Below are 15,750 nucleotides of genomic sequence, written 5' to 3'. Positions count from 1 at the left end.
GGTAATAGAGGGATATGGGGGGGCAATAGGGGGATATGGGGGGGTAATAGGGGGATACGGGGGTAATAGAGGGATATGGGGGGTAATAGGGGGATACAGGGGGTAATAAGGGGATATGGGGGGGTAATAGAGGGATATGGGGGGGCAATAGGGGGATACGGGGGGGTAAGAGGGGGATACAGGGGGATAATAGGGGGATACGAGGGGCAATAGGGGGATACGGGGGGGTAATAGAGGGATATGGGGGGGTAATGGGGGATACGGGGGGTAATAGAGGGATATGGGGGGTAATAGGGGGATATGGGGGGGTAATAGGGGATACGGGGGGTAATAGGGGGACACGGGGGGCAATAGGGGGACATGGGGTAGGGGGGGTGACAGCCGTGTCCCCACTGTCCCCCCAGCACGGTTCCAGCCCCCCCCCCCAGTTCGAGCCAGTGACCCCCCCCGTGTCCCCCTCCCGGGCTGGGGGGACCCCAAACCCAGGTGTGGCTGATCCGAGCCCCCCACGATTTCTGTCCTGAGAGGTAACGGGGGGGGGGACACTGGGGGACATGGAAGGGACATGGGGGGGACAGGGCTGGGGACATCAGGGACATTGGGGACACAGGGGGGCCGGTTTGGGGACATGAGGGGGACAGGGTTGGGGACATGGGGGGACATTGAGGGGACAGAACTAGGGACATCGGGGACATTGGGGACATGGGGGGGACATGGGGGCACGGGGGGGGACAGGGTTGGGGACATTGGGGACACGGGGGGGCCGGTTTGGGGACATGGGGGCACCGGGGGGACAGGGTTGGGGACATGGGAGGGACAGGGTTGGGGACATTGGGGACATAGGGGGATACTGGGGACATGGGGGGACAGGATTGGGGACATTGGGGACATAGGGGGATATTGGGGACATGGGGGGACAGGATTGGGGACACAGGGGGGCATTGGGGACATGGGAGGGACAGGGCTGGGGACATCGAGGACATTGGGGACATGGGGGGGACAGGGCTGGGGACATCGGGGCCATGGGGGCACAGAACTGGGGACATCGGGGACATTGGGGACATGAGGGGGACATTGGGGGACAGGGCTGGGGACATGGGGGGACAGGGTTGGGGACATTGGGGTGCTGGTTTGGGGACATGGGGGCATGGGGGGGACAGGGTTGGGGACATGGGGGAACAGAAGTGGGGACATTGGGGACATTGGGGACACGGGGGGGCATTGGGGACAGGGCTGGGGACAGGGGAGGGACAGGGTTGGGGACATTGGGGGACATTGGGGACAAGGGGGGGACACTGAGGGGGCCGGTTTGGGGACATGGGGGCACAGGGTTGGGGACATTGGGGACATGGGGGGACAGGGATGAGGACATGGGGGGACATTGGGGACATGGGGGGGACATGGGGGCACAGGGGGGACAGGGCTGGGGACATCAGGGACATTGGGGACGTGGGGGGGACAGGGCTGGGGACATGGGGGGCCAGGGTTGGGGACATCGGGGACATTGGGGACACAGGAGGGACATTGGGGACGGGGGGGGGCCATTGGGGGGCCAGGGCTGGGGACACTGAGGACATTGGGGACACAGGGGGGACATTGGGGACATGGCGGGGGGGCAAAGCTGGTGTCATTGTGGGGGTGTCCCCATTGTCCCCTTGTCCCCAGCCTGGACGGCCTCTCGGTCCCCCTGGCCGGCCGCCACGTCCTGCGCGTCCCCCCCCTCGGGGACGAGCCGGGGGGGCTCTACCGGCTCCAGGGGACCCCGGGACTCGGGGGCGAGGAGGGGGGGGACACGCAGGGGGCCCCCCCTTTCCTCTTGTCCCCTTTGTCCCCTGGTGGGACCTTGCGTGTGTCCCCCCCCCCCGCTCGGCGGCTCCATCGTCGTCGCTCGCTGCTTCGCGGCCCCCCCCGGGCGAGAAAACGAGGAAAAAGAAGAAAAAAAAGAAATGGGAAGAGGAGGAAGGGGGGGGGGGGGCGGGGGGCGGGGGGGGCAGGGGGGGGGACCCCCCCGAAACGGCAGGTGAAAAGAGAGAAATGAGGGGGGGGCGCTCGGAGCCCCCCCCGGAGCCTCCGGGGAAGAAGAAAAAGAAGAAAAAGCACGAGCTGCAGTGAAAAAAATGAAGGGGGGGGGCAAAAAATATATCGGGGGGGTAAAAAATAACCTGGGGGGGTAAAAAGTAACCGGGGGGGCAGTAAAAAGTAACCGGGGGGGGTAAAAATAACCTGGGGGGTAAAAAATAAACCTGAGGGGGTAAAAAATAAACCGGGGGGGTAAAAAATTAACGGGGGGGGTAAAAAATAATCGGGGGGGGGGGGGTAAAAAGTAACCGGGGGGGGGTAAAAAATTAACAGGGGGGGGTAAAAAATAACCTGGGGGGGTAAAAAATAAACCTGGGGGGTAAAAAGTAACCTGGGGGGGGTAAAAAATAAACCGGGGGGGGTAAAAAGTAACCTGGGGGCAGTAAAAAGTAACCTGGGGGGGTAAAAATAACCTGGGGGGTAAAAAATAAACCTGAGGGGTAAAAAATAAACCTGGGGGGGTGAAAAATAAACCTGGGGGGTAAAAAGTAACCTGGGGGGGTAAAAAATAAACCGGGGAGGGGTAAAAAGTAACCTGGGGGGGGGTAAAAAGTAACCTGGGGGGGTAAAAAATAAACCTGAGGGGTAAAAACTAATCTGGGGGGGGTAAAAAATAAACCGGGGGGGTAAAAAGTAACCTGGGGGGGGTAAAAAATAAACCGGGGGGGTAAAAAATTAACGGGGGGGGGTAAAAAATAATCGGGGGGGGGTAAAAAGTAACCGGGGGGGGTAAAAAGTAACCGGGGGGGGGTAAAAAATAAATCTGGGGGGGTAAAAAGTAACCTGGGGGGGGTAAAAAATAAATCTGGGGGGGTAAAAAATAAACCGGGGGGGGGTAAAAAATAAATCTGGGGGGGTAAAAAATAAACCGGGGGGGTAAAAAATAAACCGGGGGGGGTAAAAAGTAACCTGGGGGGGTAAAAAATAAACCTGAGGGGTAAAAACTAACCTGGGGGGGGTAAAAAATGAATGGGGGGGGTCAGTGTCCCCCCTCCCCCTTGAGATTGAATTGTTCATAAAGGTTTTTTATTCCAAAATAAATTTTTTTATTCCAAAATTGAGGAGTTTTAATCTAAAATCGAATTTTTGAATTCCAAAATCAAGTTTTTTATTCCAAAATCGAGGTGTTTTATCCTAAAATCATGGGGTTTAATCCCAAATTCGAGGTTTTCTATTCTAAAATTGAGGTTTTATTCCAAAATAGAGTTTTTAATTCAAAAATCGAGCTTTTGTTATTCCAAAATCGAGTGGTTTTAGTCCAAAATCGAGTTTTTTAATTCCAAAATTGAGTTTTTTAATTCCAAAATCGAGCTTTTTATTCCAAAATCAAGTTTTTTATTCCAAAATCAAGGTGTTTTAATCCCAAATTCGAGATTTTCTACTCTAAAATTGAGATTTTATTCCAAAATTGAGTTTTTAATTCAAAAATTGAGCTTTTGTTATTCCAAAATCGAGTGGTTTTAGTCCAAAATCGGTTTTTTTAATTCCAAAATCGAGTTTTTTAATTCCAAAATTGAGCTTTTTATTCCAAAATCAAGTTTTTTATTCCAAAATCGAGGTGTTTTATCCCAAAATCATGGCTTTTAATCCCAAAATCGAGGTTTTCTATTCTAAAATTGAGGTTTTATTCCAAAATTGAGTTTTTAATTCAAAAATCGAGCTTTTGTTATTCCAAAATTGAGTGATTTTAGTCGAAAATTAAGTTTTTTAATTCCAAAATCGAGTTTTTTAATTCCAAAGTAGAGCTTTTTATTCCAAAATTGAGCTTTTTATTCCAAAATCGAGCTTTTTATTCCAAAATCGATGTGTTTTATCCCAAAATCATGGGTTTTAATCCCAAAATCAAGATTTTCTAGTCTAAAATTGAGATTTTATTCCAAAATTGAGTTCTTATTATTCCAAAATCAAGTTTCTTTTATTCCGTAATCAAGGTTTTTTATTCCAAAATATTTTTAATTCCAAAATGGAGGGGTTTTATTCCCTAAAAAAGGGGGTTTTTTAATTCCAAAATCAAGGTTTTTTCATTCCGAAATAAATTTTTTTAGTCCAAACCCGATTTTTTTCGTTCCAAAATCCAAATTTTATTCCAAAATCCAAATTTTATTCCAAAATCAAGTTTTTTATTCCAAAATCAAGAGGTTTTGGGGCTGGGGGGGGGCAGGAAGGGGGCGTGGAGGGCGTCGAAGAGCCTCTTCGCCTGGGGGGGGGGACAAAGGGGTGAGGGGGGGGACAAGGGGGGGACAGGGGTGTGTGTGTGTCACCCCCCCCCCCCCAGTGTCCCCAATGTCACCGTGTCCCCCCCCCCTCACCTTCTGGGGGCCGATGCCGGGACACAGGGACAGGTCCTGGGGGGACGCGGCGGCCAGCGAGGCCAGGGACTGCGGGGACAGCGGGGGGGACAGTGGCACCGGGTCCCCAATGGCCCCATGGCCCCAGTGTCCCCATGTCCCCATCCCCAATGTCCCCATGTCCCCATGTCCCCATGTCCCCATCCCCAATGTCCCCAGGGGGTGTCCCTGTCCCCATATCCCCATCCCCGATGTCCCCAGGGGGTGGCCCTGTCCCCATGTCCCCATCCCCGATGTCCCCAGGGGGTGGCCCTGTCCCCATGTCCCCATCCCCGATGTCCCCAGGGGGTGGCCCTGTCCCCATGTCCCCATCCCCGATGTCCCCAGGGGGTGGCCCTGTCCCCATGTCCCCATCCCCGATGTCCCCAGGGGGTGGCCCTGTCCCCATGTCCCCATCCCCGATGTCCCCAGGGGGTGGCCCTGTCCCCATGTCCCCATCCCCGATGTCCCCAGGGGGTGGCCCTGTCCCCATGTCCCCATCCCCGATGTCCCCAGGGGGTGGCCCTGTCCCCATGTCCCCATCCCCGATGTCCCCAGGGGGTGGCCCTGTCCCCATATCCCCATCCCCAATGTCCCCAGGGGGTGGCCCTGTCCCCACATCCCCATCCCCAATGTTCCCATGTCCCCATCCCCAATGTCCCCAGGGGGTGGCCCTGTCCCCATATCCCCATCCCTGATGTCCCCAGGGGGTGGCCCTGTCCCCACATCCCCATCCCCAATGTCCCCAGGGGGTGGCCCTGTCCCCACATCCCCATCCTCATGTCTCCATCCCCATGTTCCCAAGCAGTGTCGCTGTCCCTGTCCCCCTGTCCCTGTCCCCCTGTCCCTGTCCCCATGTCTCCCTGTCCCCTGTCCCCATGTCCCTGTCCCCCTATCCCCTGTCCCCATGTGTCCCTATCCCCATGTGTCCCTGTCCCCACCTGTCCCTATCGCTGTGTCCCCCCTGTCCCCCTGTCTCCATGTCCCTGTCCCTATCCCTATGTCCCCCTGTCCCTGTCCCCATGTCCCTGGCCCTGTGTCCCCGTCCCCATGTCCCCATGTCCCCATATCCCCCTGTCCCTGTCATCCTGTCCCCTGCCCCTGTCCCCATGTCCCCCTGTGCCCCTGTCCCCGCATCCCCCTACCTCGTCCCCCTGTCCCCATGTGTCCCTGTCCCCCTGTCCCTGTCTCCCTGCCCCCATGTCCCCCTGTCCCGTGTCCCTGTCCCCGTGTCCCCCCTGTCCCCATGTTCCCCCTGTCCCTGTCCTCATCCCTGTCCCCCTGTTCCCATGTGTCCCTATCCTCATGTGTCCCTGTCCCCCTGTCCCCATGTCCCCCTGTCCCATGCCCCTGTCCCTGTCCCTGTGTCCCCCTGTCCCTGTGCCCCCCGTCCCCCTGTTCCCATGTGTCCCTATCCCCATGTGTCCCTGTCCCCATGTGTCTCCCTGTCCCCCTGTCCCTGTCCCCGTGTCCCCCTGTCCCCATGTCCCCCTGTCCCCCTGTCCCTGTGTCCCTCCTGTCCCCGTGTCCCCCTGTCCCTGACCCCCTGTCCTCCTGTCCCCATGTCCCCCTGTCCTCCTGTCCCTGTGTCCCCATGTCCCCTTGTCCCCATGTCCCCCTGTCCCTGTGTCCCCATGTCCCCTTGTCCCCATATCCCCCTGTCCCCGTCCCCGTGTCCCCATGTCCCCCTGTCCCCATCCCTCTGTCCCCCTGTCCCTGTCATCCTGTCCCCTGTCCCTGTCCCCATGTCCCCCTGTGCCCTTGTCCCCGCATCCCCCTACCTCGTCCCCCTGTCCCCATGTGTCCCTGTCCCCGTGTCCCTGTCTCCCTGCCCCCATGTCCCCCTGTCCCCGTGTCCCCCCTGTCCCCGTGTCCCCCCTGTCCCCCATCCCCATCTCCCTGTTTCCCTGTCCCCATGTGTCCCTGCCCCCCTGTCCCGTGTCCCCGTGTCGCCATGTCCCCCTGTCCCGTGTCCCCCTGTCCCCTGTCCCCATCCCCGTGTCCCCCTGTCCCCCTGCCCCCCTGTCCCGTGTCCCCGTGTCGCCATGTCCCCCTGTCCCGTGTCCCCCTGTCCCCTGTCCCCATCCCCGTGTCCCCCTGTCCCCATGTCCCCATGTCCCCCTGTCCCCCTGTCCCCCTGTCCCCTGTCCCCCTCACCCCGAAGGCCCCGAGCAGGCTGACCACGTCCGTCCTGTTGACCGAGCGCACGCTGGTCAGACAGTCGCTCATCTTGGGGGGGGGGAAGGTGACAAAGAGGGGGGGTCAGGGGACACCGGGGGCCATCGATGCACCGGGGGGGGCCGGGGGGGCCGGGGGGGTCTCACCCGCGAGAGAAAATCCTGCTCGACACGTTCCTTCAGCAGATCCGGAGGCTTCTGCTCGTAGGATTTGTACGTCTCCAGGTAGCGGCCGGCCTCCTCGGGGCTGGGGGGCACGGGGGGGGCTGAAGGGGGGGGGGGAGTTGGGGGGCACAGGGGGTGGGGGATGGAGTTGGGGGGGCTGGAGTTGGGGGGTAGAGGGGTTGGGGGGCTGGGAGCTGGGGGGCTGGGAGTTGGGGGGCTGGAGTTGGGGGGCAAAGAGGAGTTGGGGGGGCTGGATTTGGGGGGCTGGGAGTTGGGGGGCTGGGAGTTTGAGGGGCTGGATTTGGGGGGCTGGAGTTGGGGGGCTGGGAGTTTGGGGGGCTGGAGTTGAGGGGCTGGAGTTGGGGGGGGCAGGGAGTTGGGGGGCTGGGAGTTGGGGGGGCTGGGAGTTGAGGGGCTGGAGTTGGGGGGGGCAGGGAGTTGGGGGGCTGGGAGTTGGGGGGCTGGGGTTGGCGGGCAGAGAGTTGGGGGGCTGGGAGTTGGGGGTCAAAGAGGAGTTGGGGGGCTGGAGTTGGGGGGCTGGAGTTGGGGGGCTGGGAGCTGGGGGGCTGGGAGTTAGCGGGCAGAGAGTGGGGGGGCTGGGAGTTTGAGGGGCTGGAGTTGGGGGGCTGGGAGTTGGGGGGGGCAGGGAGTTGGGGGGTAGAGGGGTTGGGGGGCTGGGAGTTGGGGGGCTGGAGTTGGGGGGCTGGGAGTGGGGGGCAGAGGAGTTGGGGGGCTGGGGTTGTTGGGGGCAGAGGAGTTGGGGGGCTGGGGTTGTTGGGGGCAGAGGAGCTGGGGGGCTGGGAGTTGGGGGGCAAAGAGGGTTTGGGGGGCTGGAAATTGGGGGGCAGAGGGGTTGGGTGGCAGGGGATGGGGTTCAGGGAGTTGGGGGGCTGGAAGTTGAGGGGTAGAGGGGTTGGGGGGAACAGGTTGGGGGGAACAGGAGTTGGGGGGCTGGAGTTGGGGGCCTGGAGTTGGGGGGGGGCTGGAGTTGGGGGGGGGCTGGGAGCTGGGGGGCAAAGAGGAGTTGGGGGGCAAAGAGGAGTTGGGGGGCAGAGGAGTTGGGGGGCTGGAGTAGGGGGGCTGGGGGTTGGGGGGCAAAGAGGAGTTGGGGGGCTGGGAGTTGGGAGGTAGAGGGGTTGGGGGGCTGGAGTTGGGGGGCTGGAGTTGGGGGGCTGGAGTTGGGGGGCTGGGAGTTGGGGGGCAAAGAGGGTTTGGGGGGCTGGGAGTTGGGGGGCTGGGGTTGGGGGGCAGGGAGTTGGGGGGTCTCTCACCTCCAGGCCAGCAGCAAGGTGCAATCAGCCAGGATACAAACCTTGGCGAGATCCTTCAGCGCCTGCAGAGGGTCCTTCTGCGGGGACAGCGAGGGGACAGCGAGGGGACAATGAGGGGACAGCGAGGGGACAGCGAGGGAATAGGGAGGAGGCAGTGAGGGGACAATGAAGGGACAGTGAGGGGACATTAAGGGAATGATGAATGGATAGTGAGCGGACAAAGAGGAGACACTAAGGGGACAGTGAGGGGACAATGAGGGGACATTAAAGGGACAGTGAGGGGACACTAAGGGGACAGTGAGGGGACAGTGAGGGGACAGTGAGGGGATGATGAATGGATAGTGAGGGGACAAAGAGGAGACACTAAGGGGACAGTGAGAGGACAATGAGGGGACATTAAAGGGACAGTGAGGAGACACTAAGGGGACAGTGAGGGGACAGTGAGGGGACACTAAGGGGACAGTGAGGGGACACTGAGGGGACAATGAGGAGATAGTGAGGGGACACCGAGGGGACAGTGAGAGGACATTAAGGGAACACTAAGGGGACAGTGAGAAGACACTAAGAGGACACGGAAGGTACATTAAGGGGACACCAAGGGAATAACGAGGGGACATTAAGGGGAAAATGAGAGGATAGTGAGGGGACAGTGAGGGGACCATGAGGGGACATTAAGGGGACAGTGAGGGGACATTAAGGGGATAGCGAGGGGACAGTGAAGGGACGTTAAGGGGACACCAAGGGAATAGTGAGGAGACAGTGAGGGGACATTAAGGGGAAAGTGAGAGGACAGTGAGGGGACAGCGAGGAGATGATGAGGGGACACTGAGGGGACAAGGAGGGGACGATGAGGGGATAGTGAGGGGATAGTGACGGTACATTAAGGTGACAGTGAAGGGACAATGAGGGGACAATGAGAGGATGATGAATGGATAGTGAGGGGATAGAAAGAAGGCACTAAGGGGACAGTGAGGGGACAGTGAGAAGACACTGAGAGAAGAGTGAGGAGACACTAAGGGGACAGCAAGGGGACAATGAGGGGACAGTGAGGAGATAGTGAAGAGACAATGAGAGAGCAGTGAGGGGACACTGCAGGGACACCGAGGGGACAGTGAGGGGACAATGAGGGGACACTAAGGGGACAGTGAGAAGACACTAAGGGGACAGTGAGGGGACCCCGAAGGGACATTAAGGGGACACCAAGGGAATAACGAGGGGACATTAAGGGGAAAATGAGAGGATAGTGAGAGGACAGTGAAGGGACCATGAGGGGACACAAAGGGGATAGCGAGGGGACAGTGAGGGGACACCAAGGGGATAGCGAGGGGACAGTGAAGGGACAGTGAGGGGACACTGAAGGGACGTTAAGGGGACACCAAGGGAATAGTGAGGGGACAGTGAGGGGACGTTAAGGGGAAAGTGAGAGGACAGTGAGGGGACAGCGAGGGGATGATGAGGGGACACTGAGGGGACGATGAGGGGATAGTGAGGGTACATTAAGGTGACAGTGAGGGGACAGTGAGAGGACAGTGAGGGGACAATGAGGGGATGATGAATGGATAGTGAGGGGACACTGAGGGGACAGCGAGAGGATAGTGACGGTACATTAAGGTGACAGTGAGGGGACACTGAGGGGACACTGAGGGGACACTGAGGGGACAGTGAGAGAGCAGTGAGGGGACATCGAGGGGACACTGCAGGGACAATGAGGGGATAGTGAGGGGGCACCGAGGGGACAGTGAGGGGACATTAAGGGGACAGTGAGAAGACACTAAGGGGACACGGAAGGTACATTAAGGGGACACCAAGGGAATAACGAGGGGACATTAAGGGGAAAATGAGAGGATAGTGAGGGGACAGTGAGGGGACCATGAGGGGACATTAAGGGGACAGTGAGGGGACATTAAGGGGATAGCGAGGGGACAGTGAAGGGACGTTAAGGGGACACCAAGGGAATAGTGAGGAGACAGTGAGGGGACATTAAGGGGAAAGTGAGAGGACAGTGAGGGGACAGCGAGGAGATGATGAGGGGACACTGAGGGGACAAGGAGGGGACGATGAGGGGATAGTGAGGGGATAGTGACGGTACATTAAGGTGACAGTGAAGGGACAATGAGGGGACAATGAGAGGATGATGAATGGATAGTGAGGGGATAGAAAGAAGGCACTAAGGGGACAGTGAGGGGACAGTGAGAAGACACTGAGAGAAGAGTGAGGAGACACTAAGGGGACAGCAAGGGGACATTAAGGGGACAATGAGGGGACAGTGAGGGGATAGTGAAGAGACAATGAGAGAGCAGTGAGGGGACACTGCAGGGACACCGAGGGGACACTAAGGGGACAGTGAGAAGACACTAAGGGGACAGTGAGGGGACAGTGAGGGGACCCCGAAGGGACATTAAGGGGACACCAAGGGAATAACGAGGGGACATTAAGGGGAAAATGAGAGGATAGTGAGAGGACAGTGAGGGGACCATGAGGGGACACAAAGGGGATAGCGAGGGGACAGTGAGGGGACACCAAGGGGATAGCGAGGGGACAGTGAAGGGACAGGGAGGGGACACTGAAGGGACGTTAAGGGGACACCAAGGGAATAGTGAGGGGACAGTGAGGGGACGTTAAGGGGAAAGTGAGAGGACAGTGAGGGGACAGCGAGGGGATGATGAGGGGACACTGAGGGGATGATGAGGGGATAGTGAGGGTACATTAAGGTGACAGTGAGGGGACAGTGAGAGGACAGTGAGGGGACAATGAGGGGATGATGAATGGATAGTGAGGGGACACTGAGGGGACAGCGAGGGGATAGTGACGGTACATTAAGGTGACAGTGAGGGGACACTGAGGGGACACTGAGGGGACACTGAGGGGACAGTGAGAGAGCAGTGAGGGGACATCGAGGGGACACTGCAGGGACAATGAGGGGATAGTGAGGGGACACCGAGGGGACAGTGAGGGGACATTAAAGGGACAGTAAGAAGACACTAAGGGGACACGGAAGGTACATTAAGGGGACACCAAGGGAATAGTGAGGGGACATTAAGGGGAAAATGAGAGGATAGTGAGGGGACAGTGAGGGGACCATGAGGGGACATTAAGGGGACAGTGAGGGGACATTAAGGGGATAGCGAGGGGACAGTGAAGGGACGTTAAGGGGACACCAAGGGAATAGTGAGGGGACAGTGAGGGGACATTAAGGGGAAAGTGAGAGGACAGTGAGGGGACAGCGAGGAGATGATGAGGGGACACTGAGGGGACAAGGAGGGGACGATGAGGGGATAGTGAGGGGATAGTGACGGTACATTAAGGTGACAGTGAAGGGACAATGAGGGGACAATGAGAGGATGATGAATGGATAGTGAGGGGATAGAAAGAAGGCACTAAGGGGACGGTGATGGGACAATGAGGGGACAGTGAGGGGACAGTGAGAAGACACTGAGAGAAGAGTGAGGAGACACTAAGGGGACAGCAAGGGGACATTAAGGGGACAATGAGGGGACAGTGAGGGGATAGTGAAGAGACAATGAGAGAGCAGTGAGGGGACACTGCAGGGACACCGAGGGGACAGTGAGGGGACAATGAGGGGACACTAAGGGGACAGTGAGAAGACACTAAGGGGACAGTGAGGGGACCCCGAAGGGACATTAAGGGGACACCAAGGGAATAACGAGGGGACATTAAGGGGAAAATGAGAGGATAGTGAGAGGACAGTGAGGGGACCATGAGGGGACACAAAGGGGATAGCGAGGGGACAGTGAGGGGACACCAAGGGGATAGCGAGGGGACAGTGAAGGGACAGGGAGGGGACACTGAAGGGACGTTAAGGGGACACCAAGGGAATAGTGAGGGGACAGTGAGGGGACGTTAAGGGGAAAGTGAGAGGACAGTGAGGGGACAGCGAGGGGATGATGAGGGGACACTGAGGGGATGATGAGGGGATAGTGAGGGTACATTAAGGTGACAGTGAGGGGACAGTGAGAGGACAGTGAGGGGATGATGAATGGATAGTGAGGGGACACTGAGGGGACAGTGAGGGGATAGTGACGGTACATTAAGGTGACAGTGAGGGGACACTGAGGGGACAATGAGGGGACACTGAGGGGATAATGAGGGGACAGTGAGAGAGCAGTGAGGGGACATCGAGGGGACACTGCAGGGACAATGAGGGGATAGTGAGGGGACACCGAGGGGACAGTGAGGGGACATTAAGGGGACAGTAAGAAGACACTAAGGGGACACGGAAGGTACATTAAGGGGACACCAAGGGAATAACGAGGGGACATTAAGGGGAAAACGAGAGGATAGTGAGGGGACAGTGAGGGGACCATGAGGGGACATTAAGGGGACAGTGAGGGGACAGCGAGGGGACACTGAAGGGATGTTAAGGGGACACCAAGGGAATAGTGAGGGGACAGTGAGGGGACGTTAAGGGGAAAGTGAGAGGACAGTGAGGGGATAGTGAGAAGACACTAAAGGGACACCAAGGGGACAGTGAGGGGACAGTGAGAGGACAGTGAGGGGACACCGAGGGGACACGGAGGGGACACCGAGGGGACACCGAGGGGCCACTCACCACGTCCACCTGCAGCAGCAGCACCCGCAGCTCGTAGCTCCGTCCCAGCAGCCGCAGCCGCTCGTGGATGTAGTCGGGGTGCAGGTGGTGGTACCGCAGGCTTGGGGGGGGGGAGCAAAAAAAAAGGGGGGGAAGGGGGGGTCAGACAGCCCCTTCCCCCCAAAATACCCCCCCCCCCCCAAAAAAAAAAAAGACCCCCCCGTACCTCAAAAAAAGAGCGCAGGTGCTTTGACCCAAAACGTAGTCGGGGACGACGTCCCCGAACTCCCAGGGGACGTTGCGGACGAAGCGCAGCACGGGGTTCCCACGCTAGAAATATGGGGGGGGGGACACACCCCAAATTTAAAGAGGGAGGGGGGGGAAATAGATCCCACCACCCCCCCCCCGCCCCAAAACATCCCCCCCAAACTCCAAAGATCCACACACCCCCCCCCCGAGCCCCCCCACCTTAAGCACGGAGGTCCCCGAGATCGCCAAGACAGGGAACCAACCCCCCTGACCCACCCCCCCACCCCAAAAATACCCCCCCCAGCACCCCCCCTTCCCAAAAATTTTGGGGAACGACCCCCCATGACCCCCCCAACCCCTAAAAAGCTCCCCCCTTCCCAAAAACTTGGGAAACGAACCCCCCTGACCCCCCCAACCCCAAAAAAGCCCCCCCCGAGCACCCCCCCTTCCCAAAAACTTGGGGAGCGACCCCCCCATGACCCCCCCAACCCCAAAAAAGCACCCCCCAAGCCCCCCCCCAAAAAAACTTGGGGAACGACCCCCCATGACCCCCCCAACCCCAAAAAAGCCCCCCCCTTCCTCAAACTTGGGGAACGACCCCCCTCCACCCCTAAAAGCCCCCACCGAGCCCCCCCCTTCCCAAAAACTTGGGGAACGACCCCCTCAGACCCCCCCACAACCCCTAAAAAGCCCCCCCCGAGCCCCCCCTTCCCAAAAACTTGGGGATCGAACACCCCCTGACCCCCTCAACCCCAAAAAAGCCCCCCCCGAGCACCCCTCTTCCCAAAAACTTGGGGAACGACCCCCCCATGACCCCCCCAACCCCTAAAAAGCCCCCCCCTTCCCAAAAACTTGGGGAACGACCCCCCTCCACCCCTAAAAGCCCCCCCCGAGCACCCCCCCTTCCCAAAACCTTGGGGAACGACCCCCTCAGACCCCCCCCAACCCCAAAAAAGCCCCCCCCGAGCACCCCCCCTTCCCAAAAACTTGGGGAACGACCCCCCCATGACCCCTCCCACCCCAAAAAAGCCCCCCCCTTCCCAAAAACTTGGGGAACGACCCCCCCATGACCCCCCCCAACCCCAAAAAAGCCCCCCCCTTCCCAAAAACTTGGGGATCGAACACCCCATGACCCCCCCAACCCCAAAAAAGCCCCCCCCTTCCCAAAAACTTGGGGAACGACCCCCCATGACCCCCCCGCTCCCCAAACTTGGGGAACGACCCCCCCTGACCCCCAAAAAAGCCCCCCCCGAGCCCCCCCCCCCCCCCCCCACCTGCCGGGGGCTGACGATGATGCTGCTGCTCTTGGCCCCCGGTTTTATCGCGGGGAGGGGGGGCAGCTCAGCCCCGACCCCCCCCACCCCACCAGGTTCGGGGTTCGGGGGGGTCACCTGGACGGGTTTGGGGGGGTCTGGGGCGGGGGGGGCAACCGCTCGCTGCACAACGAAGTCCGCGTAGGAACTGGGCCCCGAAACGGGGGGGGGCGCGGGGGGGGGGGCAGCCGAGGCTTTGAACAGCGATGGGACCTGGGGGGGGGGGGGGGGGAAAGCTTTAAATGACCCCCCCGAGCCCCCCACGACCCCCCAGGACCGACACAGCCCCCCCCAAAATCCACACGCCCCCCTCCCAGCCCTCCAGAGCCCCCCCAGATCCACAGCGCCCCCCCCAGCCCTCCAGAGCCCCCCCAGATCCACAGGCCCCCCTCCCAGCCCTCCAGAGCCCCCCCAGATCCACAGGCCCCCCCCAGACCCACACGCCCCCCTCCCAGCCCTCCAGAGCCCCCCCAAATCCACAGCCCCCCCCCAAGACCCACACGCCCCCCCCCCAGCCCTCCAGAGCCCCCCCAGATCCACAAGACTCCCCCAGACCCACACGCCCCCCCTCCCAGCCCTCCAGAGCCCCCCCAGATCCACAGCCCCCCCCCAGACCCACACACCCCCCTCCCAGCCCTCCAGAGCCCCCCCAGATCCACAGCCCCCCCCCAAGACCCACACACCCCCCCCAGCCCTCCAGAGCCCCCCCAGATCCACAGCCCCCCCCAGACCCACACGCCCCCCTCCCAGCCCTCCAGAGCCCCCCCAGATCCACAGGACCCCCCCCCAGACCCACACACCCCCCTCCCAGCCCTCCAGAGCCCCCCCAGATCCACAGGGCCCCCCCCCCAGACCCACAGGCCCCCCCTCCCAGCCCTCCAGAGCCCCCCCAGATCCACAGAGCCCCCCCCCAGACCCACACGCCCCCCTCCCAGCCCTCCAGAGCCCCCCCAGACCCACACGCCCCCCTCCCAGCCCCACAGGACCCCCCCCCAGCCCTCCAGAGCCCCCCCAGATCCACAGCCCCCCCCCAAGACCCACACGCCCCCCCCCAGCCCTCCAGAGCCCCCCCAGATCCACAGGACCCCCCCCCCAGACCCACACGCCCCCCTCCCAGCCCTCCAGAGCCCCCCCAGACCCACACGCCCCCCTCCCAGCCCCACAGGACCCCCCCCCAGATCCACAGCCCCCCCCAAGACCCACACGCCCCCCCCCCAGCCCTCCAGAGCCCCCCCAGACCCACACACCCCCCCCAGCCCTCCAGAGCCCCCCCAGATCCACAAGACTCCCCCAGACCCACACGCCCCCCTCCCAGCCCTCCAGAGCCCCCCCAGATCCACAGGACCCCCCCCCCCAGACCCACACGCCCCCCTCCCAGCCCTCCAGAGCCCCCCCAGATCCACAGGGCCCCCCCCAGATCCACACGCCACCCCCCCGTACCGGGGTCCGGTCCGGGCTTTCCTCCCGCAGCCTGAACCGCGACCCCCCCCCGGCCCCCCCCTTCGCCTCCATGACAGCGGCGGGAGCGGGAAAAGAGGCGTGGCTTCCCCTGGCCCCGCCCCCACCCCGAGCCACCGCGGAGTCTGATTGGCTACCGAGCTGTCAGTCACAGCGACGCCC

The 15,750-nt window shown here is 60.4% G+C and overlaps 2 protein-coding genes across 7 annotated transcripts in view; both read right to left on the bottom strand.

The window, feature by feature from the left end:
• Positions 1-362, bottom strand: part of PPP1R13L (protein phosphatase 1 regulatory subunit 13 like) — a 14,899-nt gene extending 14,537 nt beyond the window's left edge. Inside the window, exon 1 of the mRNA XM_069882525.1 lies at positions 323-362. Coding sequence (XP_069738626.1) covers positions 323-362 — 40 coding nt within the window. The remainder of the gene's footprint in view (positions 1-322) is intronic.
• Positions 363-4,135: 3,773 nt separating this feature from the next.
• ERCC1 (ERCC excision repair 1, endonuclease non-catalytic subunit) lies at positions 4,136-15,652 on the bottom strand. Of its 6 annotated transcripts, none has more exons than XM_069882536.1 (9): positions 15,571-15,652; positions 14,092-14,343; positions 12,795-12,898; positions 12,590-12,689; positions 8,020-8,096; positions 6,731-6,849; positions 6,564-6,635; positions 4,389-4,457; positions 4,136-4,276 (listed from the first exon to the last, which is right to left on the bottom strand). In XM_069882536.1, exons 1-9 carry the CDS (start codon positions 15,640-15,642, stop codon positions 4,200-4,202), a joined length of 942 nt encoding a protein of 313 aa, XP_069738637.1. In that variant the 5' UTR covers positions 15,643-15,652; the 3' UTR covers positions 4,136-4,199. The 6 variants fall into 6 exon arrangements, with proteins under 6 accessions (XP_069738637.1, XP_069738639.1, XP_069738641.1 ...); XM_069882538.1 differs by having other exon boundaries at positions 6,731-6,830; XM_069882540.1 differs by having other exon boundaries at positions 6,731-6,830; positions 8,061-8,096.
• Positions 15,653-15,750: the final 98 nt, after the last annotated feature.

Source organism: Phaenicophaeus curvirostris, unplaced genomic scaffold (assembly GCF_032191515.1).
Source record: "Phaenicophaeus curvirostris isolate KB17595 unplaced genomic scaffold, BPBGC_Pcur_1.0 scaffold_175, whole genome shotgun sequence".
In the NCBI taxonomy this organism is placed as follows: Eukaryota; Metazoa; Chordata; class Aves; order Cuculiformes; family Cuculidae; genus Phaenicophaeus; species Phaenicophaeus curvirostris.
This window is presented reverse-complemented; position numbering and strand designations above follow the sequence as displayed.

Coding starts and splice junctions, on each gene's coding strand:
- ERCC1 (XM_069882536.1), bottom strand. CDS start 15,642: ATGGAGGCGAAGGGGGGGGCCGGGGGGGGGTCGCGGTTCAGGCTGCGG. Junction 12,690..12,794: donor ACCTGCGCTCTTTTTTTGAG/GTACGGGGGGGT, acceptor CCCCCCCCCAAG/CCTGCGGTACCACCACCTGC. Junction 8,097..12,589: donor TGCTGCTGCAGGTGGACGTG/GTGAGTGGCCCC, acceptor CTGTCCCCGCAG/AAGGACCCTCTGCAGGCGCT.